The 24,366-nt window shown below is 39.8% G+C and overlaps 1 protein-coding gene across 4 annotated transcripts in view; it reads right to left on the bottom strand.

Annotated features, from left to right (window-relative positions):
* tln1 (talin 1) overlaps window positions 1-24,366 on the bottom strand; it is a 131,840-nt gene that overhangs the window by 60,151 nt on the left and 47,323 nt on the right. For 3 of the 4 annotated variants that reach the window (XM_057818300.1, XM_057818297.1, XM_057818299.1), the window contains 13 exons: window positions 22,597-22,724; window positions 22,462-22,522; window positions 20,344-20,448; window positions 20,102-20,257; window positions 18,771-18,872; window positions 15,666-15,742; window positions 14,887-15,067; window positions 10,532-10,645; window positions 10,334-10,442; window positions 7,705-7,913; window positions 7,501-7,599; window positions 6,037-6,099; window positions 2,420-2,587 (listed from right to left, as the gene is read on the bottom strand). In XM_057818300.1, the coding sequence (XP_057674283.1) occupies window positions 2,420-2,587; window positions 6,037-6,099; window positions 7,501-7,599; window positions 7,705-7,913; window positions 10,334-10,442; window positions 10,532-10,645; window positions 14,887-15,067; window positions 15,666-15,742; window positions 18,771-18,872; window positions 20,102-20,257; window positions 20,344-20,448; window positions 22,462-22,522; window positions 22,597-22,724 (1,572 nt within the window). The remainder of the gene's footprint in view (window positions 1-2,419; window positions 2,588-6,036; window positions 6,100-7,500; window positions 7,600-7,704; window positions 7,914-10,333; window positions 10,443-10,531; window positions 10,646-14,886; window positions 15,068-15,665; window positions 15,743-18,770; window positions 18,873-20,101; window positions 20,258-20,343; window positions 20,449-22,461; window positions 22,523-22,596; window positions 22,725-24,366) is intronic. The other variant, XM_057818301.1, reaches the window with a different exon arrangement.

The following is a 24,366-nucleotide window of genomic DNA, read 5'->3' as shown; positions in this document are numbered from 1 at the left end:
TCACCACAATCATGTTAATAACAAGATAGTAATTACTACTGATGCTAGTGCATATAACAAATCTACTTCAATGAAGAACATTTTGCTGCTGTGCATTGAAAAGCATGTATCTCCAAATATTGCAAGTGTTTCCCCCTTTTATTATACAAGTAGCTTTTTTAAGATATTAAAAGAAAACAAAATGAAAATTTAGAGATACTGTATTTTTCAGACCATAAGTTGCACCAGCCAAAAAATGCGCTGTAAAAAGGAAAAAAACATATGTCGCACCAGATCATAAGTCACATTTTGGGGGAAATTTATTTCATAAAATCCAACAGACATTTCATCTTGAAAGACAATCAAAAATAGTGCTGCAACTATTAATCGATTATCTCAAGTAATTTGATTAGAAAAAGCTTTGAATCGAATTTTGCTGCTTCGAGTATTCGTTTAAGTTGAATGGTGTTGTAATGGTTTGTCTTGAAAGTGTTTACATTTAGTTTTATTGGTTTGGGTGAATATACTGCCCTCTAGTGGCAACAGTGAATATGACATAACTCGTCTAAAATGGCTGAATCAAGCTGCTCCCCGTTAAAACTAAAATAAGTTCTTGTTTGAGTTAATATGCTTATTTATACATTCGTTGATTAGTTTAGTATATTTATTTTAGTTTAGTATATTTAGCCCTTTATTGTGGGAATATGTGTTTGAACAATTTCTTAAGAGCTTTGTTTAAAAAAAAAAAAAAAAAAAAAGCATTTTATAGCATTTAAGCTAGCAGACTTTTGCAATGTAGTATTAGTAGTAATAGTATTTTTTTAATATTGTTTAGAAAGAGCAATTCCTCATTGTTTAAAGAAACACTTAGGTATTTTATTTTGTAGTGGCATTTAATGCTCTTTGAAGGTGCAATCTTGGCAAGCCAAAATAAATATTGGAAGCATAAACACTTGTTTTTTTGTTTTACATCGACTAATATTTATTCCACAACGCATTAAATGTTCGTAATCTGTTTACTCGATGATTCGAACGAACTAATCGAAAGATTAATTGATGACTTAACGAATCGATAGCTGATGCTCGAATGAAAGATAAAAATACAATAGAGAACAATAGGTTGAACAAGTGTACGGTATGCTAACTTTACATGCTAGCTGAAGATCTAATCAAAAATACAATAGAGAACAACAGGCTGAACAAGTGTACGGTATGCTAACGTTACATGACGCATAAACAACGAACTGGGAAAGTAACATAGCTATTAAGAGTTATTCAGATAATTACCGTGATCCCTTGCTAGTTCATGCTTCAAACTTCGCGCCCTCAGTCCATCGCGGATTTTTTTCCAATAAAAAAAAAAATAATAAAAAAACAGATGAGCCGTCATGAGCCATTTGCGTAGTCTTACTCTCCCTCCTGCTGCTCTTTGTTGGTCAGGCAGTGCACTGGTGTTGCTTATTAAAGTTAACAATGATTGACAGACGTTTAATGTTTGATGTTGACACAGGCGCTTGGAAGCCAAAGCTTCAACACGCCGCATGCGTCAATCATCCTTTAACTTGTTCAACAGTTGCTGTGGCAACTCATTGTGTGTAAGTGAGCAGCTTGAGCAGATTTGAGTGGACTCACGCAATGAAGCGTTTTATAAAGACAAGCATTTTTCTACTTTATTCTGGTTTAAAAATAATTCGGTGGGACATAACATTAAATCATAATTATTACATTTGAAGTGCTTAAAAATCTTCGCGCTTCAAACTTCGTGCCCTCAGTCCATCGCGGATTTTTTTTTTCAATTAAAAAAAGATCGCATAGTCTCACGCTCACTACCTCCCACCCTCCTTCTCCCTGCTCTTTGTTCATCAGAGAGTGAACTGGAGTTGCTTATAAAAGTAAACAATGATTGACAGACGGTTAAGCTTTGATCTTTCCACGGACTTGACTTTCAAATGGCCGTCAATCATCGTTTAACTTGTTAAACAGTTGCTGTGGCAACTCATTGTGTGTAAAAAAACATCTTAAAAAACATTAATAATATATATATATATATATATATATACACACACACACACACACACACACACATAAAAGTTTTTTTTAATTATACTTTGGGGAAAAAAGGTTAAAAAAAAACATGTCTTATATGTATCTTTCCAATGATAGATCAGAATAAATCCCCATTAACCGCAAAAAATGAGGGATCACTGTATAGCATAAAAAACATGCAGTGTGAAAATAACATTTAAAATGATATAATAGTGTGTTAATAATTTCACACAAGTCATTCCAGAGTATAAGTCGCACCCCCGCAAAACTATGAAAAAAAAACAAAAAAAACTGCGACTTATAGACTGAAAAACACGGTATGTGTTTTTTCATAGCAAAAATTGATATTATTCATGTATTGTCCCACCCTTATTCCTCATTTAGTCTCACTCACTCTCGTGCAGGCCACAAGCTGAGACGTGGACAAAGCACATTGGGTGGCTGCAGCAATAACTCTATTCTGCTGAGTTGAGTCCTCTGTCTTCTGGGCCACGTTTTTAGCTTTGAGCACGAGGGCCGCCGCTGCGTTAGCCACAGCTTTAGCCAACTGCATCAGCATATCCTGCAAAGGGCAAACATGCACATTATTATTAAACAGTGAGAGAAGACACATTTATTATGACGTCTTGACATACAAATTAAGTGAACTGGATTTAAGACTGAATCAAATCAGTGAAGTAAATTAAGACTGAGTAATGATTCATGAGTATGAGTGGTTGATTTATCACCGGATTAGCTAATTTCTGCCGTCACCCCAGGGAAATGTTGAGACAACCTTCAGTGATGATTCATGCGGATTAAATGGTGCCATGATGAAATGTAGTCTTAAACCCTCCCCGTTATTATTCTCCATTAGATACTGTTGGGAAATTGCAGCCACAGAAATGTAAATGAAGAGCGGCAATATTTTCCCAAAATTTCCAATTAGAAAGTGTTGCTTTCGTCAACAATATTGGTAACGAAAATCATAGACTTTACTATCAGTTTACGGGAAACGGGGCGTAGGGCCGATACATAAGGGGTCGATTTTCAAAAACTTAAAATTCATATATTTTCAAAACCCAAACTTCTAGCAACCTAAAACCAAAACAGGCACCTCCCTTAGGCATACAGTGGGGCAAATAAGTATTTAGTCAACCACTAATTGTGCAAGTTCTCTCACTTGAAAATATTAGAGAGGCCTGTAATTGTCAACATGGGTAAAACTCAACCATGAGACAGAATGTGGGGGAAAAAAACAGAAAATCACATTGTTTGATTTTTAAATAATTTATTTGCAAATCATGGTGGAAAATAAGTATTTGGTCAATACCAAAAGTTCATCTCAATACTTTGTTTTGTACCCTTTGTTGGCACTAACGGAGGCCAAATGTTTTCTGTAACTCTTCACAAGCTTTTCACACACTGTTGCTGGTATTTTGGCCCATTCCTCCATGCAGATCACCTCTAGAGCAGTGATATTTTGGGGCTGTCATTGGGCAACACGGACTTTCAACTCCCTCCACAGATTTTCTATGGGGTTGAGATCTGGAGACTTGTTAGGCCACTCCAGGACCTTGAAATGCTTCTTACGAAGCCACTCCTTTGTTGCCCTGGCTGTGTGTTTGGGATCATTGTCATACTGAAAGACCCAGGCACGTCTCATCTTCAATGCCCTTGCCGATGGAAGGAGATTTTCACTCAAAATCTTTCGGTACATGACTCATTGATTCTTTTCTTTACACAGATCAGTCGTCCTGGTCCCTTTGCAGAAAAACAGCCCCAAAGCATGATGTTTCCATCCCCATGCTTCACAGTGTGTATGGTGTTCTTCAGATGCAATTCAGTATTCTTTCCCCTCCAAACACGAGAACCTGTGTTTCTACCAAAAAGTTCTATTTTGGTTTCAGCTGACCATAACACATTCTCCCAGTCCTCTTCTGGATCATCCAAATTTTCTCTAGCGAACCGCAGATGGGCCTGGATGTGTACTGACTTGAGCAGTGGGACACGTCTGGCAGTGCAGAATTTGAGTCCCTGGCGGCGCATTGTGTTACTGATAGAAGCCTTTGTTACTGTGGTCCCAGCTCTCTGTAGGTCATTCACTAGGTCCCTCCGTGTGATTCTGGGATTTTTGCTCACCGTTCTTGTTATCATTTTGACGCCACGGGGTGAGATCTTGCATGGAGCCCCAGATCGAGGGAGATTATCAGTGGTCTTGTATGTGTTCCATTTTCTAATAATTGCTCCCACTAGGGTTGTTCCGATCATGTTTTTTTGCTCCCGATCCGATCCCGATCGTTTTAGTTTGAGTATCTGCCGATCCCGATATTTCCCGAGCCGATTGCTTTTTTTTGCTCCCGATTCAATTCCAATCAGTCCCGATAATTTTTCCCAATCATATACATTTTGGCAATGCATTAAGAAAAAAATGAATAAAGCTCGGACGAATATATACATTCAACATACAGTACATAAGTACTGTATTTGTTTATTATGACAATAAATCCTCAAGATGGCATTTACATTATTAACATTCTTTCTGTGAGAGGGATCCACAGATAGAAAGACTTGTGACTTTGTATATTGTGACTAAATATTGCCATCTAGTGTATTTGTTGAGCTTTCAGTAAATGATACTGCAACCATTCAACCCAAATGCATGATGGGAAGTGGAACCATGACTGTGCGTAGTTTTACCAATTCATATATCTTCTCTGCGTTGGGAAATAACTTAAGGTGTTGAGAAAAAGATCAATTGGTACCTTGCTTCCCCAAATTGCTTCCCATGATATTTCTAATCGTAGGAAGAGGGATTGGAAGGCTTTAGCCTATTAAAAAAGGCCCCAAAGGCTGCCAAAATTCACTCTACTCATTTTACGCTGCCTTTTATCTCTCTAAATGGGTAAAACAGCACCATTACAGATTGAGGGCGACAATGCGTGAGTGGGTTGTGCAACGCATGCATTAATTGCGTTAAATATTTAACATTTTTTAAAAAATTAATTACCGCCGTTGTGGGGATAAATTTGATAACCCTACCTTAAGCCTAAACTAAAGACTCTGGATGAGTGTAACATATTATGTCTGTAACGTTAAATACAATTAGAAAACGATTTAATTAAAAAATATATATGTTAAAAAAAGGCATGGCCGATATTTTTTTGCCGATTCCTATACTTTGAAAATGACGTGATCGGACCCGATCGATCGGCATCATCACTAGCTCCCACAGTTGATTTCTTTACACGAAGCGAAGAGTTACAGAAAATGTTTGGCCTCCGTTATTGCCAACAAAGGGTACATAACAGAGTATTGAGATGAACTTTTGGTATTGATCAAATACTTAATTTTCCACTCTAATTTGGAAATAAATTCTTTAAAAATCAAACAATGTGATATTCTGTTTTTTTTCCACATTCTGTCTCTCATGGTTGAGGTTTACCCATGTTGACAATTACAGGCCTTTCTAATCTTTTCAAGTAGGACAACTTGCACAATTGGTGGTTGACTCAATACTTATTTGCCCCACTGTATAAGAGTCTCCATTAGCAGCGGCATCAAAAAATTTAAAGTCGTTCCCTAAAACAAAACTTCTTTTTTTTTCTACAAGTATAACAAAACTATAGCTAATGATACCTTTTGGTGGTGTTTTTACCTACAAGTTAGCAGGATTAGTCTTATTGTTTTTGTTTTTGGGGGTGGGGGGGGGCTTCGATTCAACCCATACTCACCCAGACTCAATTTCCAGCCACCCCCCGATAAAATGAGTTTGACACCCTTGATTTGCAGCATTTACAAAAATAAGACTACACAGCTCCTTCAAATTTTGTAGGCCACTCAGTCATAACCTTACAAAATACTGTTTATAAAACTGTGTTACATTTGATACAACAATAATTCATTGTACAATTTCAGTTTAGTTTTGATTGACAGTTTTAGTGATGATGATCATCGTGGATTACCAAATGAATAAATAGATCTCTTTGATTGGCATTGCATCATTGAATGTCTTGAGCAGACATTTGTTACCATCATTTGACAATAAGAGGGCACTCTCCATCTGGTAGCCCTGAAAGATCCTTTACCTCGAAACTGTCAAATATAGAGATAAGAAAAAAAGACAGAAAAAAAACATTGTATATTTATAGAACACCAACACTTTGGAAACGTTCAAAATTCTCTTCACTTTTGCGTAAAGCAGTACTTCTCAAATAGTGGGGCGCGCCCCCCCAGGGGGGCGCAGAACAATGCCAGGGGTGGCGCGAGTGACCTCGGGGAACATACTTTTTTTTTTTTTTTTTTGGCCGTACTAGAATAAAGTGTACTTGCACATCCACTCAGTGGGTGGCAGTGGCGCTCTCATTTTCAAAGTGTGCGCAGTATTTTTGAAGTAAGCAAGAGCACACGGAAGAGAGTCATGGAGAGCTGTGCGCCGTTTTCAAAAGCCGTTTTCCGGCCGGACTCACGCAGCGACCAACTGTCTTCTCACGTGTCTGTCCGAGAAGTGCCATTTTCGGCTTGGGATCGTCACGACGACCGCCCTCAACTCTGGTTCTCCCTCGGCCGCCGAGAATGCGCTTTTTTTCGGGCCGTTTGCCTTCCGGCTTTGACATTTAATACAGTGGTAGATGAGGAAAGACCACTGTTTACTGTGTCTAAAAATGATTATAGTGGACAGCCGGAAGCCAAATCAATTAAGACGCCACTTAAAGACATTAGACCCCAATCTCAATGATAAGCCGCTTGGTTTTTTTTCAGCGAAAACCTGCCGAATATTGCCAACAATCGTCCCGCTTTGTCAGTGTTATATCAGTAAACCAGTGAGCACTGTTAGCATGCTCAGTGCAAAATAACCCCACACCATTGCAAACTGGAGGTGATATTGTGAGCAGCGAGCAGTGAAAATAAAAACTGTCCTTCTGTCCAAAGACACTATTTTTTCTTCTATTCCGTTTTGTTTTTCGGTCAAATTTTTTGGCATATTGTCCTCATGAGTTAATGTTTCTAATCAATGTGAATTTGTTGTTATTTACTGATTTTATTTTTCTGTATCAAATGGTAAAAAATGTACCATGAGTGTATTTTTACAGTTTGGATGCGACTTTTTTTTTTTTTTTTTTTTTTTTAATTCAGGCAAAATGATGCGCGTTGTCTTTTCTGTTACAAACAAAACAATGTTAATAAAGTTATACTTTATAAATTGATCTGTTATTTTCTCTAATAGAAAAAAAGGATACAATGTGAGGCAGAGGCGTACTTATAATAGTAATATTATAGACAAATGATACGATTTACAGTGGCGGCAGAGTTTGGGGGGGCGCGAAACATTTACGTCTTCCTTGGGGGGGCGTAACAGAAAATAATTGAGAAGCACTGGCGTAAAGTGAGAGCTGAAATCAATTTGGGCACATGTTTTGGACCAGATTTACACAGCCAACCAGACCTATGGATAAATTACCATAAAATGACAGTTTAAAATAAAAGTGTACATACCTGGAACTGTGGATCAGTGTCCGTCTCCCCTATGTGTGAAAGTAACTCTCCACTGGCCTGGCCCACATTTCCAGCAGCTTGTAGTAGATTCTGGCGAGGCTAAAAAACCCCAAACAGTAATGCTTTAATAAATACATAGAAAATCATTACAGACATTTTTCTTGTCCAAAATTACAGTGTTAATGTTCAAACTGTGACAAATACCTCTGTGTTAGCAGGCTGGGCAGTCTTTAGCATGTCAGAGACAGCACCAGCCAGGTTCTTGGCAGCACCCAGCAGCTGCTGTCCATTTCCTCCTTCATCCTCCATGAGCGCTGCCAATAGTTTGACACCCTTTGACATCTCGGTGAGGTTGGAGGAGATGGTGGTAACAGCACAGCCCACTGCTGTGTAATCTGTCTCTGCTGGGTCACCTGAGGACGGAATACAGGCACATCAACATACACAATATACATGTTTTTGTATTACCGATTCAGAATATTTATTGTCATTGTTACAAAAAAGCACAAGGAAACTTGTGTACTGCATTCAGTATTTGATTAGACCCAAGTTTCCCCCTTGTTTTTCTCATTTATCATTGTATTTTTAATTTCTTCTGTATTTTATATTCTTAAAGCAATTTATAATATCCTCCATTATAAAAATATTATCTTAGTTTCTCAGTTTCAATTTAGTTTAATTGTATTTATTTACTATGTATTTAAAAACTGAATGTGCAAAAAAAATGCAATATATGATTTTATTCATATAATACATGTTTAATCCAGGCTAAAGGGATTTACAGTGCCCTCCATAATTATTGGCACCCCTGAAAAAGATGTGTTTTTTAGCTTCTAATAATTTTTTTAAATTCAAATAATATGGGACCTTAATGGAAAAAAAGACAAATCCAACCTTCAATACAAGTGCATTCATTCAGTGGCGAAAAAATCCCACATAAAGAAAAAATTATTTGACATCAAATAATGTGTGTCACAAATATTAGCACCCCTGGTGTTAATACTTTGTACAACCCCCTTTTGCCAACAAAACAAGGTCTGGGGACTGAGATGGCCATGGGAGGAGCTTGATTTTGTGTCTGGTGAACCATTTCTGTGTAGATTTGGCCATATGTTTAGGGTCAATGTCTTGCTGAAAGACCCAGTGACGACCCATCTTCAGCTTTCGGGCAGACGGGCAACAGATTTTGATTTAAAATGTCCTGGTATTGCAAAGCATTCATGATGCCATGCACCCTAACAAGATTCCCAGGGCCTTTGGAAGTGAAACAGCCCCACAGCATCACTGACCCACCCCCATACTTCACAGTGGGTATGAGGTGCTTTTCAGCATGCGCATCTTTCGTGGCACGTCAGACCCACTTAGAGTGTTTGTTGCCAAAAAGCTCAATCTTGGTCTCATCTGACCAAAGCACACGGTCCCAGCTGAAGTTCAATCTTGGTCTCACACAAAAATACACACGGTTCCAGGCTTAAACTGGGACCGTGTGCTTTGGTCAGATGAGGGGTGTTGTACAAAGTATTAACACCAGGGGTGCTAATAATTGTGACACACATTATTTGATGTCAAATAATTTTTTCTTTATGTGGGATTTTTTCCCCACTGAATGAATGCACTTGTATTGAAGGTTGGATTTTTCTCTTTTCTTCCCATTAAGGTCCCATATTATTTGAATTTTTAAAAATTATTAGAAGCTAAAAACACATCTTTGTCAGGGGTGCCAATAATTATGGAGGGCACTGTATTTGTGAATGATGACGATTGCTATACGGCGGAAAACACAGACAAGACTTAAAAAGCAGTTTCTGAACGTGCACTCCTCTTTAAAAGAAACTGCAGTATTTTAAACCAAAACAAATGTTGTGTTTTATAGAACAATAAGTCTATATGCTGCCATAGCAGATTCATGGCACATTAAGCCCTCGAACTATTATTAATTTGTCCGTTTCACCCTGAAAACCCCCATTCAAAGACGTCGCGCAACCGCTTTTGTTTCAACCCAGCCATAAAACAAAGGTAATTTATATATTTATTATTCAAAATGTCTGCTGTTTTTAGCTCAGAATCATTCATTGATGTCTCATATTTAGTTTAAAAAATAATAATAATAATACTTTAAAAAATTATTCACTCACATATTTTAAACTTTTAAACAAATTATGTCACAATGAAAAAAATGGCGTCTGTAAAAAAGTCACAGATATCTACCTCATAACTATCGGTTAACTGTATTTTTTTTGTTGTTACAGTCACATTTTCTCTGATATGTTAGATGATAAATAATCGATCCAAACAAAAAAAAAATTGAAAAAAATGCTTAAAAGGGTAAATATATAAAAAAGAAAATCTCGACCACTCCTTGATGTCTGTGATTTCTGCATCGCGATCCTTGTTATATGACCATGTTTCACCCATAAAATCCCCCAAAAATCCAACTGTGGCCATTCACAGCTGTGTCTTGACACTCGGTGATACATGCTACATGGAGTTTTTGGATCGAAACAAGGTAAGTACGTGATAATATCTCGTTAAAGTCATGGCGTCTGTAATTCTGCTCTCGCGTGCTCTCGCCTCCAGATAAGAGTTTGGCTGTTTTAAAAAAAAATTTTTCAAAAAATGCCCTCCTGTTCAAAACTTTTCTTCCCCCAGAAAATTGAGATTTTAAGCTTTCCAATGATGTATCACACATGCATATCGGACAATTTTGAAATTTGGCCAAATTGGGGGTCTCAGAGTGGAACTTCAAGTCACCTGAGTGTTTTCCGCCATATATAAAAGAAATACAGGAAGCCATGTAATCGCTGTTTTTCAATATAATTGTGGCATCACTTACCGGCAGTGAGGTTAACCATAGAGGCAGTGCCAGCTGTGATAGCATCCACCTGAGAATGGATCTCGTGTTTGGACTCGTCCATTTTGTTTTTGCGCCAAGCTTGGGAAGCCTTTAACACAAGAATGAACAAAGCATTCAGTATTTTGTTTAAGTATTTTAAATGTTTCAAAATTAGGGGAAAGGAGTGTGATATCTTACAGCATCTGTTCCTAAGGGAGGCAGGGTGTCAAAGTCATCCAAAGAGGCTTGAGCAGCCTGAACGGCATGCATGCTGGAGTTGATGGTTCCGGTCAGGGCTTGCTGGGCTGAAGTCTGCAAAAATATACAATTACTAAGACTGTGATAAGGAAAAAAAATCATAACATACTTTAGAGCAGTGTTTTTCAACCGGTGTGAACTGCTTGAATTTCTAGCCATCAGCCACCTTGTGGACCCCAGCACGTCTACTGTACACATTTTCATGGACAGCAAAATAACTTGACTATTTTGACTATTTTGTCTTTGTGAAAACACAAAGAAACAGGCAACTTTTTGAGGAAAAACTACAAAGGTAAATAAATGAGAAAGTCCTGAAAACCAGTTACCTTGTTGCTGAACTTGCTGCTCAATCCAAAAAGTTCCACACTGTACCAGCGACATTAATACAACTTGTCAGCGATATGCTCGACCTTGATGTGGTTAAAGACATTGCTAACTATAAAGTCCCAGGGATTCCCCTATATTCAACAGATTGTGGCGCACCGCCACACTAAAATGAAAGCCGCCACGCCTGGCAAATGAGATGTATTTTATTTATTTATTTAAATAAAAAAAAAAAAATTTAAGGCCGCTTCAAACTAGCGGCAGCCGAGTGGGAGGAGTTCAGCGGACACCTATTCATTGTGTATTGTAGCCTAATGTTCGTAACTATGCAGGCCCCCCCTTAAGAGACGCAAGGGGAACGAGTAGGAAGAATGGGAGAACGAGCGAGATAGCGAGAGATAGCGGTCGCATGTTGTAGCAGCCCGCTGTTATTTTGTTATTGTTTTTCTTTATTATTGTTACCACAATAAAGTGGGTAAGCAAATACAGACTTCTCTCCTTCTTGCCCATATCCGGGCCATTACAATAATTTGGATCGGACTTTTCGGCGAAAGTGAGCGGTGGACGGCCGTCTAAAGCAAACTTTGACTAACTTGCGCTGAGAGACTGCGGAGAGGCGGGGCCCAAAATAAAGCCTTGCTCTATTTTCAGAGCGTTGGTCACAGTAAACGATTTATCAGTTCAAGCAGAGTAAAATGATACATATTCACGGTACAAGAACGTCGTTTCTGTGTCCATCGATTGGTAAGAAAAGGCTGTTTGTACGAGTGACGTGTGGGCGCTCCCGTCAGGGGGGACATTTCACGTGGAGTGGCTATTTTTCGGCACAACACCGGCGCGCCAACTTCAGACAATTACGGCTGACGAAACTTTGATAAATGCGCCCCCCCACCCAAATTTCGCGAGCTCTGGGACACTCGAAAAATGACTCTCATACCTCTCCTTGCTAAGTTAATGGTACCTCGACGTGCCTTTGTGTGGAAATTTAGTTTACGAACAACGGGGAAAAAACTATTCACCTTCTCACCGAATCAAGTAAAACTCTTTACACGGCTATTAGAATTCCCCCAGTGCTCTAAATGGGTCAGTTGACAGAAGGACTGTTATTGTTGTGGTAATGTAGTACTTATGAGGGTCAAATAAAAGGAAAAAGGAGGACTACGACGGTGGTCTGCAACCCGCGGCTCTCGGGCCGCATGCGGCTCTTTAGCGATGCTTCGGAGCTTTTTTTTTTTTTTAAATGGAAAAAGATGGGGGAGGGAAATATATTTTTTTGTTTTAATAGGATTTCTAGGAGGACAAACATGACACAAACATTCTTTCAATTCATTAATATTGTAATGAAGTTAAACTTGTGGTGGCATAGTACAACAGAGTAGTCACGTGGTGCGTCATTCTCTATAGGATCCACTGCAGGGAAAACAAACATTTAATCATGAAGGCTAATTACGTATTTCTATAGTAGGCTAATATAGCTAGTATCGATAATTATAAGGCTTGTAAAAGGCTTTTAATTTTTTGTGGCTCCAGACATACTGTATCAGTTTTTTTTTGTGTTTTTTTGGGGGTCAAATATGGCTCTTTCAACAGTTTGGGTTGCCAACCCTGAGTCACTACGAGATGTAAGTCGTACTATTGCCACGAGAAAAAAAGTCGCATTAGTACATCGGGTAACGTAGCTGTAATCAGCTACGCATTTTACATACATGTACTGTAGCTGAGAGGTACAACATTAGCCTGGCTAATGAAATATTTCAAATATATCTTTGTTATGGTTCTTCTTGGGGGAAAAAATGAAGGAAAAAAAATTCGCTGTGGCACGACATGGTGAGGCTGTCCGACTCCGATGCAGGCCACCACCACAGCTTCAAAAAATCCTAGGGGAAACACTGAAGTCCCCCTGTCTGATAATTCTGAGCTTTTCAAACCTACAGTGGGGAAAATAAGTATTTAGTCAACCACTAATTGTGCAAGTTCTCCCACTTGAAAATATTAGAGAGGCCTGTAATTGTCAACATGGGTAAACCTCAACCATGAGAGACAGAATGTGGAAAAAAAAAAACAGAAAATCACATTGTTTGTTTTTTAAATAATTTATTTGCAAATCATGGTGGAAAATAAGTATTTGGTCAATACCAAAAGTTCATCTCAATACTTTGTTATGGTACCCTCTGTTGGCAATAACGGAGGCCAAACATTTTCTGTAACTCTTCACAAGCTTTTCACACACTGTTGCTGGTATTTTGGCCCATTCCTCCATGCAGATCTCCTCTAGAGCAGTGTTGTTTTGGGGCTGTCGTTGGGCAACACGGATTTTCAACTCCCTCCACAGATTTTCTATGGGGTTGAGACCTGGAGACTGGCTAGGCCACTCCAGAACCTTGAAATGCTTCTTACGAAGCCACTCCTTTGTTGCCCTGGCTGTGTGTTTGGGATCATTGTCATGCTGAAAGACCCAGCTGCATCTCATCTTCAATGACCTTGCTGATGGAAGGAGATTTTCACTCAAAATCTCTCCATACATACATACATTCATTCTTTCCTTTACACAGATCAGTCGTCCTGGTCCCTTTGCAGAAAAACAGCCCCAAAGCATGATGTTTCCACCCCCATGCTTCACAGTGGGTATGGTGTTCTTCGGATAAATTTCAGTATTCTTCCTCCTCCAAACACGAGAACATGTGTTTCTACCAAAAAAGTTCTATTTTGGTTTCATCTGACCATAACACATTCTCCCAGTCCCCTTCTGGATCATCCAAATGCTCTCTAGCGAACTGCAGACGGGCCTGGACGTGTACTTTCTTCAGCAGGGGGACACGTCTGGCAGTGCAGGATTTGAGTCCCTGGCGGCGCATTGTGTTACTGATAGTAGCCTTTGTTACTGTGGTCCCAGCTCTCTGTAGGTCATTCACTAGGTCCCCCGTGTGGTTCTGGGATTTTTGCTCCCCGTTCTTGCTATCTTATTGACGCCACGGGGTGAGGAGGGAGTTGAAAGTCCGTGTTGCCCAAACACAGCCCCAAAACATCACTGCTCTAGAGGAGATCTGCATGGAGGAATGGGCCAAAATACCAGCAACAGTGAGTGAAAAGCTTGTGAAGAGTTACAGAAAACGTTTGGCCTCCGTTATTGCCAACAAAGGGTACATAACAAAGTATTGAGATGAACTTTTGGTATAGACCAAATACTTATTTTCCACCATGATTTGCAAATAAATTCTTTAAAAATCAAACAATGTGATTTTCTGTTTTTTTTTTCCACATTCCGTCTCTCATGGTTGAGGTTTACCCATGTTGACAATTACAGGCCTCTCCAATCTTTTCAATTGGGAGAACTTGCACAATTAGTGGTTGACTAAATACGTATTTGCCCCACTGTACCTGCTCTAAAAAAAAAATAAAAACAGAGAGAAAATGAGAGCTGTTGAAGAAGATTTCTGCCTTTTGGCTTTGTGTTCATCTAAACAGACTCAACTTTGAAACTGAGTACGTATAAATACTGAGAAATTATTTTATAATTAAATATATTGTCCAGAAAAGTAATTTCGGATTGTGGTGTTCCGCTAGATTTTTTCCAAGGATGAACGTGCCGTGACTCAGAAAAGGTTGAAAAACACCACTTTAGAGGGCAAAAAAATTTTATGTCATGTAAATATAGTTTTTTTTTTTTTTTTTTTTACAGAAAAAGTCACAACCTTTGCAACAAAAACATTTTTCTTCAGAGAAGTTGCAATCTGAAGACAATAAAGTCATAGTTTTTCAAGATGAGATAACATTTAAAGTCAACGTTGAGTCATATTTTAACAAGCGAATTTAAAATATTTTATTGTATTTTTATTATTATTAATAACCTTCCCTTACGCCCCCCAAAAAAACGGACCTTTAACTCCCCTCTAAAGGAAAAGGAATGACAGGTTCGAGAAAAAAAAAGAAAAAAAGCATAGCTTAATGCTTTTCAGGCATGTTTATTTTACCAGTGGGGGCATGTGTCCTCTGTGCATCTGTCCACTGGTGATATGCTGCTTGGCCTGAGGCATGGAGCCCATCTGGAAACTCTCTGGACCACCAGCTCCTGAGCGCATGATGGCTGGCAGGGCCACTGAGCCCGTCTCGACCTTCCCCACTTTGTTAAACTGCTGCTGCAACACCGTTGACCTGAAGTGGTATAACAAAAAAAAATAAATGGAGTTAGCTATTTAAAGTTAACGATGATTGACAGGGGTGTAGCTTTGATCTTGCCAGGGAAGCTTGGTAGCTCTATCATCACAGGCGCATAGGTGTCAATCATCGTTTACCTCATTAAACACTAGTAGTAGTGTGCTGTGGCAACTCATTGTGGAAGGGAGAGGCTGTTCTCAGCAGCGTGAGCGTCAAAGCATGAGTGGATTTGAGTGGACTCACTCAATGAAGCATTTAATAAAGACAACCATTTTTCTACATTATTCTATCTATTCTATCGTATCGGATTGGGACTCGGTATCGCCAGATTCTCAATATCAGGTGACTTGGGCTTAGGTGCAAAAATATGTGAACGGGACATCCCTACTCCTTATCGATAACCTTTTGGGCTACAAAGTATCGCAATGTATCACCTTTTCGATATATTGTCACACTCCGAGAAAGTACAGCATCTTATTTCTTCATGTTCATGTATTGTAGCGTCAACAAGGACAGCGCCAACTTTGTTGGGAGTTTTCAATGGAGAAAGAAATGAAAAAGGAATGCTGTTAGAAATTTACCAACACATACATACTTTTTAGGTGACACAGAGTCCTCCAGCATGGTTGATTCTTCATCTCCCTCCAGTCCAAAGTGATCTTTGCTTTTTTTCTGTTAAAATACATTAAATATAGACCAGATTATAGTACAGATGTTATCCTTTTTTTTTTTAAATGAAGCTGGATATGTGCATTGCATTTTTTCCCCTCCCAAGTACAGTGGAAACTCCTGGTATCTGTAGGGGATAAGCACCAGGATCTTTCTTTTCTAAAACGCCCCCAAATTTTTCAAAAGGTGCTCATAAAGTGCAACTAATCCTGATTTCCTTGTTCCTTCTCTGCCTCGCACACCAGCTCGTGCTACTTCCCCGTAAGATAGGCGAGAAGAGTGTGTTCCAATTAAGAGGGATCACACCCCTCAGCCTCCCCGGTAAAGTCTATTCAGGGGTGCTGGAGATGAGGGTCCGCCGGGAAGTCGAATATCGGATTCAGGAGGAGCAGTGTGGCTTCCGTCCCAGCCGTGGAACAGTGGACCAGATCTATACCCTCGGCAGGGTCCTCGAGGGTGCATGGGAGTTCACCCAACCGGTCTACATGTGTTTTGTGTAAATATCTGGGTCTTTGGGAAAAGACCCAGATAGTGTTATTCAGTTGTTGTTTTTTTAATGGGATTTCTTCTAATTTTTCAAACGGCTCCGAAAAATTGTCCGTTGCGCCGCAAATGGCAATTTTCCGGAAAAAAATCAATTTTCGAAATGTATCTAGTCCTACAATTTTTGACCAAATTCATAATTTAGGTAACAAAAATTCCCGAACGGTGAGGGGCGTAAAAGTTGTATACAGAATTTGGAAAAAATTTACGGTTCCCGGAAATTTGCCAAAAACGTGCCCATTCATTTTTAATGAGAAAAAAAGAAAAGTATCAAAATGTATCTAGTCCTTCAATTTTTGACCAAAACACACAATTTGGGCATCAAAAATTCCGTGACGGCGAGGGGCATAGAAGTCACACAGAGAATTTTTGGGAAAAAAGTACGGTTTCCTGGAAATTTGACAAAAACTTGCCCATTCATTTTTAATGAGAAAAAAAATGTTTCAAAATGTATCTGGTCCTACAATTTTTGACCAAATCACACAATTTGGGCATCAACAATTCCAGGACAGTGAGGGGCATAAAAGTTATGCACAGAATTTGGAAAAAAATTACAGTTCCCTGGAAATTTGCCAAAAACTTGCCCATTTATTTTTAATAGGAAAAAAAGAAAAGTTTCAAAATGTATCTATTCTTTAAATTTTTGACCAAAACACACAATTTGGCCATCAAAAATTCAGTGAAGGCGAGGGGCATAGAAGTCACAGACAGAATTTTTGGGAAAAAAAGTACGGTTTCCCAGAAATTTGACAAAAACTTGCTCATTTATTTTTAATGGGAAACAAAGAAAAGTTTCAAAATGTATCTAGTTAGAGAAGGCGTTTGACCGTGTGCCTCGGGGTGTTCTGTGGGGTGTTGCTCCGAGAGTACGGGATACCAAGCCACTTGGTAAGGGCTGTTCGATCCCTGTACGACTGGTGTAAGAGTTTGGTCCACATTGCCGGGAGTAAGTTGAATTCGTGCCCAGTGAGGTTTGGACTCCACCAAGGCTGCCCTTTGTCACAGATTCTGTTCATAATTTTTATGGACAGAATTTCTAGGTGCAGCCGAAGCGTTGAGGGGGTCCGGTTTGGTGACCTCAGCATTGCATCTCTGCTTTTTGCAGATGATGTGGCGCTGTCCGTCAGGAATTCGAATCTCGGATTCAGGAGGAGCAGTGTGGTTTTCGTCCCGGCCGTGGAACAGTGGACCAGCTCTACACCCTCGGCAGGGACCTCGAGGCTGTATGGGAGTTCGCCCAACCGGTGTTTTGTAGATTTGGAGAAGGTGTTCGACCGTGTCCCTTGGGGAGTCCTGTGGGGAGTGCTTCGGGAGTACGGCGTACCGAGCCCGTTGGTAAGGGCTGTTTGGTCCCTGTACGATCTGTGTTTGGTCCTCATTGCCCGCAGTATGTCGGATTCGTTCCCTGTGAGGTTTGGACTCTGCTAAGGTTGCCCTTTGTCACTGATTCTGTTCATAACTTTTATGGACAGAATTTCAAGGCGCAGCCAAAGGTTGAGGGTGTCTGGTTTGGTGGCCTCAGCATTGCATCTCTGCTCTTTGTAGATGATGTGGTGCTGTTGGCTTCATCAAGCCGTGACCTCCAACCCTTACTGGAGCGGTTCGCAGCCGAGTGTGAAGCGGTGGGGATGAAGATCAGCACCTCCAAATCAGAGAACATTGTTCTCAGTAAGAAAAGGGTGGTGTGCCCTCTCCAAGTGGAGGAGTTCAAGCATCTTGGGGTCTTGTTTACGAGTGAGGGTAGGAGGGAGCGGGAGATTGACAGGCGGATCGGTGCAGCGTCTGCAGTGATGCGGACTCTGCACCCGTCTGGAGTGGAGAAGAAGGAGCTGAGCAGAAAGACGAAGCTCTCGATTTACCAGTCAACTTACATTCCTACCCTCACTTATGGTCACGAGCTGTGGGTCGTGACCGAAAGAACAAGATCCCAGATACAAGCGGCCGAAATGAGTTTCCTCCGCAGGGTGGCTGAGCTCTCCCTTGAAGATAGGGTGAGAAGCTCTGTCATCCGAGAGGGACTCTGCGTCGAGCAGCTACTCCTCCGCGTTGAGAGGAGCTAGTTGAGGTGGCTCGGGCATCTGGTTCGGATGCCTCCTGGACGCCTCCCTGGAGAGGTGTTCCGGGCATGTCCCACTGGGGGGAGGCCCCGGGGACGACCCAGGACACGCTGGAGAGACTATGTCTCTCAGCTGGCCTGGGAAAGCCTTGGGATCCTGCCAGAGGAGCTGGTTGAAGTGGCTGTGGAGAGGGAAGTCTGGGCTTTCCTGCTAAAACTGCTGCCCCCGCAACCCAACCCCGGATTAAGCGGTAGATGATGGATGGATGGATGGATGGATGGATGGATGGATGGATGGATGGATGGATGGATGGATGGATGGATGGATGGATGGATGGATGGATGGATGGATGGATGGATGGACAGACTGACATAATATGACATGACAGGGCTGAAAAGACTGCAGCGTTCTGCAATACTAATGTCCGTTACCTTCTTAAGGATGATGTCAATGTAACCAGCAATAAGTTGTGCTATTTGCTCTCCTTCAGTGGTCTGTACTGAGTAGTAACCATCCTGGTAATCTCCAAAATCCTGAAAGCAGATTAAATAACAATTATTCCAAGATTTTGGTTTTATTAATTTACTCTAATTTCAAGGCGGTGTCTAATAAATAGATCTTTAATTGTCATTGATACCAGTACAACAAAAGTCAATGCAGGTAGCTACTGCCTACCTCAATGAATTCACAGCTAAAAGCGAGTATGGACAACAAAAAATATAGAGATGTCGAATTAGTTACCGTAATTTTTGCACTATAGGGCGCACCTATTAGCTGCCACCCACCAAATGTGACATGAAAACGAAATTTGTTCATAGATAAGCTGCATTGGACTATAAACCACAGCTTTCCTCACTGTATTATGGGATATTTACACCAAAAGATAATAACCGGTATCACTTTATTTGACAGCGGCATCATACTACTGTCATAAGACCAAATCAACCACCATGAAGCTTTGAATCAATTGGTTGCAAAGCTTCATTGCTTCAAGAAGCTTCATTTGCCATCACTGCTCACTTGGAGGCAGACAGTCAACCTCTGCTGTCACCTGCTGTCAACACTGTTGTTGTCCAACATGCCTCCTAGCATGCATTGCAGCGCTGCAAATGCAAATAAAAATCAAAATTCATGTTCTGTACTAAATATTTATTTAGTAACTGTTCCAGTTCTTTCATTAATTGCTAGTTATAATATTTGGTAACACCATTTGACAATGGCGCCATAAGACTGTCGTTAGACAATCATAATCAAGACATGACACGAGCATTAATGAATGCTTATAACAGATGTTATTTAGTGTGATCCGGCATATTACATCACTTTTGAATGGATGTAAAAGATCCGAGCTGGACATAAGTGTAACATATTTTTGCCGGATGACACTTAATGACATCTGTCATAAGCATTCAGTAATGCCCATGATAGTGTCATCTCATAATTATGGCGGTTTTATGACGCCGCTGTCAAATAAAGTGATACTGTAATTATTGAATTAATTAATTAATTCAACATCTGGAACAGTAACTGAATAATTATACACAAACCATAAATTTTGATTGTTATTTACATCTGTAGCGGTGCAATCCATGATAGGAGGCATGTGTTAACTATTAACTGAACTATATAAACAAAAAGGCCGCACTGGACTATTCAAAATGAATGGAAAAAGTAGCGGCTAATAGTCCGAAAATTACGGTAAATTGCAAAAATTGTGGCCTGCCCTGAAAGCGTCAACTTGGTCTTTGTAGAAGGAGCTTACCAGAGTGAAACTCTTCGGTGAAGCAGCCCAACGTTTGATATTCGTCAGGTTCCACTCCTGGATCACCTCCTTTGTTTTCTCGTCCACCCTCATCACACTCTCTTTGGTGATGCCCAAGAGTCGCGGGACTAGTTTGTTCTTGCCCTTCATCTTCTCCTGAAGGTTATTTATTGGTGACACATAATACGGACGTCATCAGTCAGTTCAGAGATAACATCTAATTGCGACAGGAGTGTTTTTACCTTGACCAAAAAAAACGACACTCCATAGGTTTTTAGAGACCTGGCCTGCTTCACATAGCTGACTTTGGCCTCTATTTCTGTCAGGTTTTGGCAGTTCTTGTGCGCCTGTAAGGACAGTAGAAATAATTACCAAAGTGTCAAATTAGTTATTACAAAGCATTATTTGGATCAGAATGGCAAGGAAAGAGTTAAGATATTCACATTAAAAACGTGAACATATATTTTAAAAAATGGAGTCGTTCCGCTGCCATTGGCTACGTTTACATGGACACATTTACAGTGGGGCAAATAAGTATTTAGTCAACCACCAATTGTGCAAGGTCTCCTACTTGAAAATATTAGAGAGGCCTGTAATTGTCAACATGGGTAAACCTCAACCATGAGAGGCAGAATGTGGAAAAAAAAAAACAGAAAATCACATTGTTTGATTTATAAAGAATTTATTTCCAAATTAGAGTGGAAAATAAGTATTTGTTCACCTACAAACAAGCAAGATTACCTGTATTAATGGCACCTGTTTTAACTCACAATCGGTATAAAAAACACCTGTCCACAACCTCAGTCATTCACACTCCAAACTCCACTATTGCCAAGAAAGACCAAAGAGCTGTCGAAGGACACCAGAGACAAAATTGTAGACCTGCACTAGGCTGGGAAGACTGAATCTGCAATAGGTAAAACGCTTGGTGTAAAGAAATTAACTGTGGGAGCAATTATTAGAAAATGGAAGACATACAAGACCACTGATAATCTCCCTCGATATGGGGCTCCATGCAAGATCTCACCCCGTGGCCTCAAAATGATAACAAGAACGGTGAGCAAAAATCCCAGAACCACACAGGGGGACCTAGTGAATGACATACAGAGAGCTGGGACCACAGTATCAAGGTTACTATCAGTAACACAATGCGCCGCCAAGGACTCAAATCCTGCACTGCCAGAAGTGTCCCCCTGCTGAAGCCAGTACACGTCCAGGCCCGTCTGCAGTTTGCTAGAGAGCATTTGGATGATCTAGAAGAGGACTGGGAAAATGTGTTATGGTCAGATGAAACCAAAATAGAACTTTTTGGTTGAAACACAGGTTCTCGTGTTTGGAGGAGAAAGAATACTGAATTGCATCCGAAGAACACCATACCCACTGTGAAGCAGGGGGGTGGAAACATCATGCTTTGGGGCTGTTTTTCTGCAAACGGACCAGGACGACTGATCTGTGTAAAGGAAAGAATGAATGTATGTATGTATCGAGAGATTTTGAGTGAAAATATCCTTCCATCAGCAAGGGCATTGAAGATGAAACGTGGCTGGGTCTTTCAGCAAGACAATGATCCCAAACACACAGCCAGGGCAACAAAGGAGTGGCTTCGTAAGAAGTATTTTAAAGTCCTGGAGTGGCCTAGCCAGTCTCCAGATCTCAACCCCATAGAAAATCTGTGGAGGGAGTTGAAAGTCCGTGTTGCCCAACGACAGCCCCAAAACATCACTGCTCTAGAGGAGATCTGCATGGAGGAATGGGCCAAAATACCAGGAACAGTGTGTGAAAAGCTTGTGAAGAGTTACAGAAAACGTTTGGCCTCCGTTATTGCCAACAAAGGATACATAACAAAGTAGTGAGATGAACTTTTGGTATTGACCAAATGCTTATTTTCCACGATGATTTGCAAATAAATTATTTAAAAATCAAACAATGTGATTTTCTGTTTGTTTTTTTTTCCACATTCTGTCTCTCATGGTTGAGGTTTACCCATGTTGACAATTACAGGCCTCTCTAATATTTTCAAGTGGGAGAACTTGCACAATTAGTGGTTGACTAAATACTTATTTGCCCCACTGTATTTGATCAATCTGCGCAAGTCAAAATAATTTGTTCCGACCGAACATGTGGTGCCTGAGTGTCCACGAAAACAGTGCATCCAATCGTAAACATCATAAGAACGCTTATCTGATGAAATAAATTTTGTCCATGTAAATCTAATGTAAAATTTCCATTTGAACTTATAATGCTAGTAGTGTTAGTGTGATGTGAGCAAACTGTACCAAACGTATTTTTAATAAAACAGTTAGGCCATACATTTGAAGAAATGAATTTATTTGAATGGCTATCTGTTGTTAGATTCTTACCTGAAATATCTTTTTTTCTCCTTTGTGTTTGATGTATTCTTTGGGAAGAAACTCTTTTAAACTGTTCGGAACGTAAATCAACATGGATTAAAATAGAGGATAGCTTTGAAAAAATAAAAATAAACAAATACTCACTCTAAAAATCCAGGTTTGTGTTTCGACTCATTGTGGTCACCAAATTGGATCTGACACTGATAACCAGCAAACTCACAGGCCTTGTCAAAGGAGACTGGATGAGACCCATTTAGAATATCATCACGGGCCTGTCCACATCAACACACACGCACACAGAAAAGCATTACCAGTCAATGAATATGAAAACACTTTTATATCCTGTGATCCTTGTTTGTTTGTCCTGGGCAGTGTTGTTTTCATCAACAATGACGATAACGAAAACATTTCTTCAACTAACAATTTTTTCATGACGATGGCATCACGATGACGCGCTGAAAACGTGTCTTGGGAGACTAAAACATAACGAGGGATGCCAGTTGTCATCTGACCACACGAGAACGAGACGAAAATTCGCCATAGTTTCCGTCATAAATTCACAATGTGTGATATTTTCTTATTGTATGTGTTGTTAGCAAGCATTGAGTAGTGTTTGGTCGTGTCTAGGGCTACAGCTATCGAATATTTTAGTAATCGAGTAATCGACTGAAAATTCTATCGATTAATCGAGTAATCGGATAAAATAAATATATTTTTAGGTGAAGAGTAATTATAAATATACATGAGAAAACAAGACATTTCATCTAATCTTGAACCATTTTCAGTCAATCAATGTCTTTATTTTCGATATATATTGTTGAAAACAGCCAACAATTGCATCTCAGATGTAACTAGAATTAAAAAAAGGACAAATTCTCTACTTTCATTCAAAAAACCTTTAGATCTTATTAAAAAAAAAAAAAAAATATATATATATATATATATATATATATATATATATATATATATATATATATATATATATACCTAAAAAGGCCATTACACTTGATAACACACATCACTTAAAAGTTAGGATTTTTTCCCACGTGTTTCAATTGAATTTCTATTTGTGTCAAGCCATTTTTAAGTTCTAGTTAAGTTTTAAGTTAGTCTAAACTGTAAGTCCTGATAGGATTTTGAGTTTTTGCAGTGTTCAAAATAAATGTATGATACAGGCTGTATTGGAGCACATTAGGGACCAGTGCTACTTGGTGTTTTATCCAGCAATGACTACTAAGCTGAAATTCATAGTTAGCATTATTGAGTTTTTATTTTACACCCTTATCACTCCACAAAGCTATGTTATGTTAAAGCCTGTATGTAAGACACGTTAGCCACGCATCGAAAGTGGTCATAATTAATAGAAACCTAGCCCTCCGCAGGGCTAACGTTACGTGAGCTAGTGAGCCAGACAGTAACATTAATCTTATTTATTAGCGCTTAGCGCTCTTTATTAGCGCTTAGTGCTCTACTGCTTTAAGATGGCGGCTGTTTATTAACGCTGCCCAGACGCGGCCGAGTCCGTCATTTTGCATCTAGTTCAACATACATGTGATCTCTATGAGACTCATCAGATGCTACCTGCTACCAACTTATCATGCGGGCTAGTTTTTAGCAACGTCGGCGTAGTTTGGAGCGGCTGTCGGCTGCGGAAATGTTTTTTATATTTTTTTATTGCTTCTTCCTCTACGCACGTGACGTCAGCGCGTTGTCCCGCATTAAAAGTAGTCCGAGCGAAACGTGACACTTAGAGCTGTCGAAATAAACGATTACTCGAGGTGAATAAAATTACTCGGATCAGTTTTTAAACCCGAGTTACTCGAGTTGCTCGAGTATTCGTTTCAGCTCTAGTCGTGTCACTCATGTGGCATGCTGTGCCTCCCCCTCACCCCACACAAACACTTATTCACCGGC

The sequence above is a fragment of the Corythoichthys intestinalis genome, chromosome 17 (genome assembly GCF_030265065.1).
Source record: "Corythoichthys intestinalis isolate RoL2023-P3 chromosome 17, ASM3026506v1, whole genome shotgun sequence".
NCBI lineage: Eukaryota > Metazoa > Chordata > Actinopteri > Syngnathiformes > Syngnathidae > Corythoichthys > Corythoichthys intestinalis.
The sequence above is the reverse complement of the archived record's forward strand: the minus strand, read 5'-3'. Positions and strand labels throughout refer to the sequence as shown.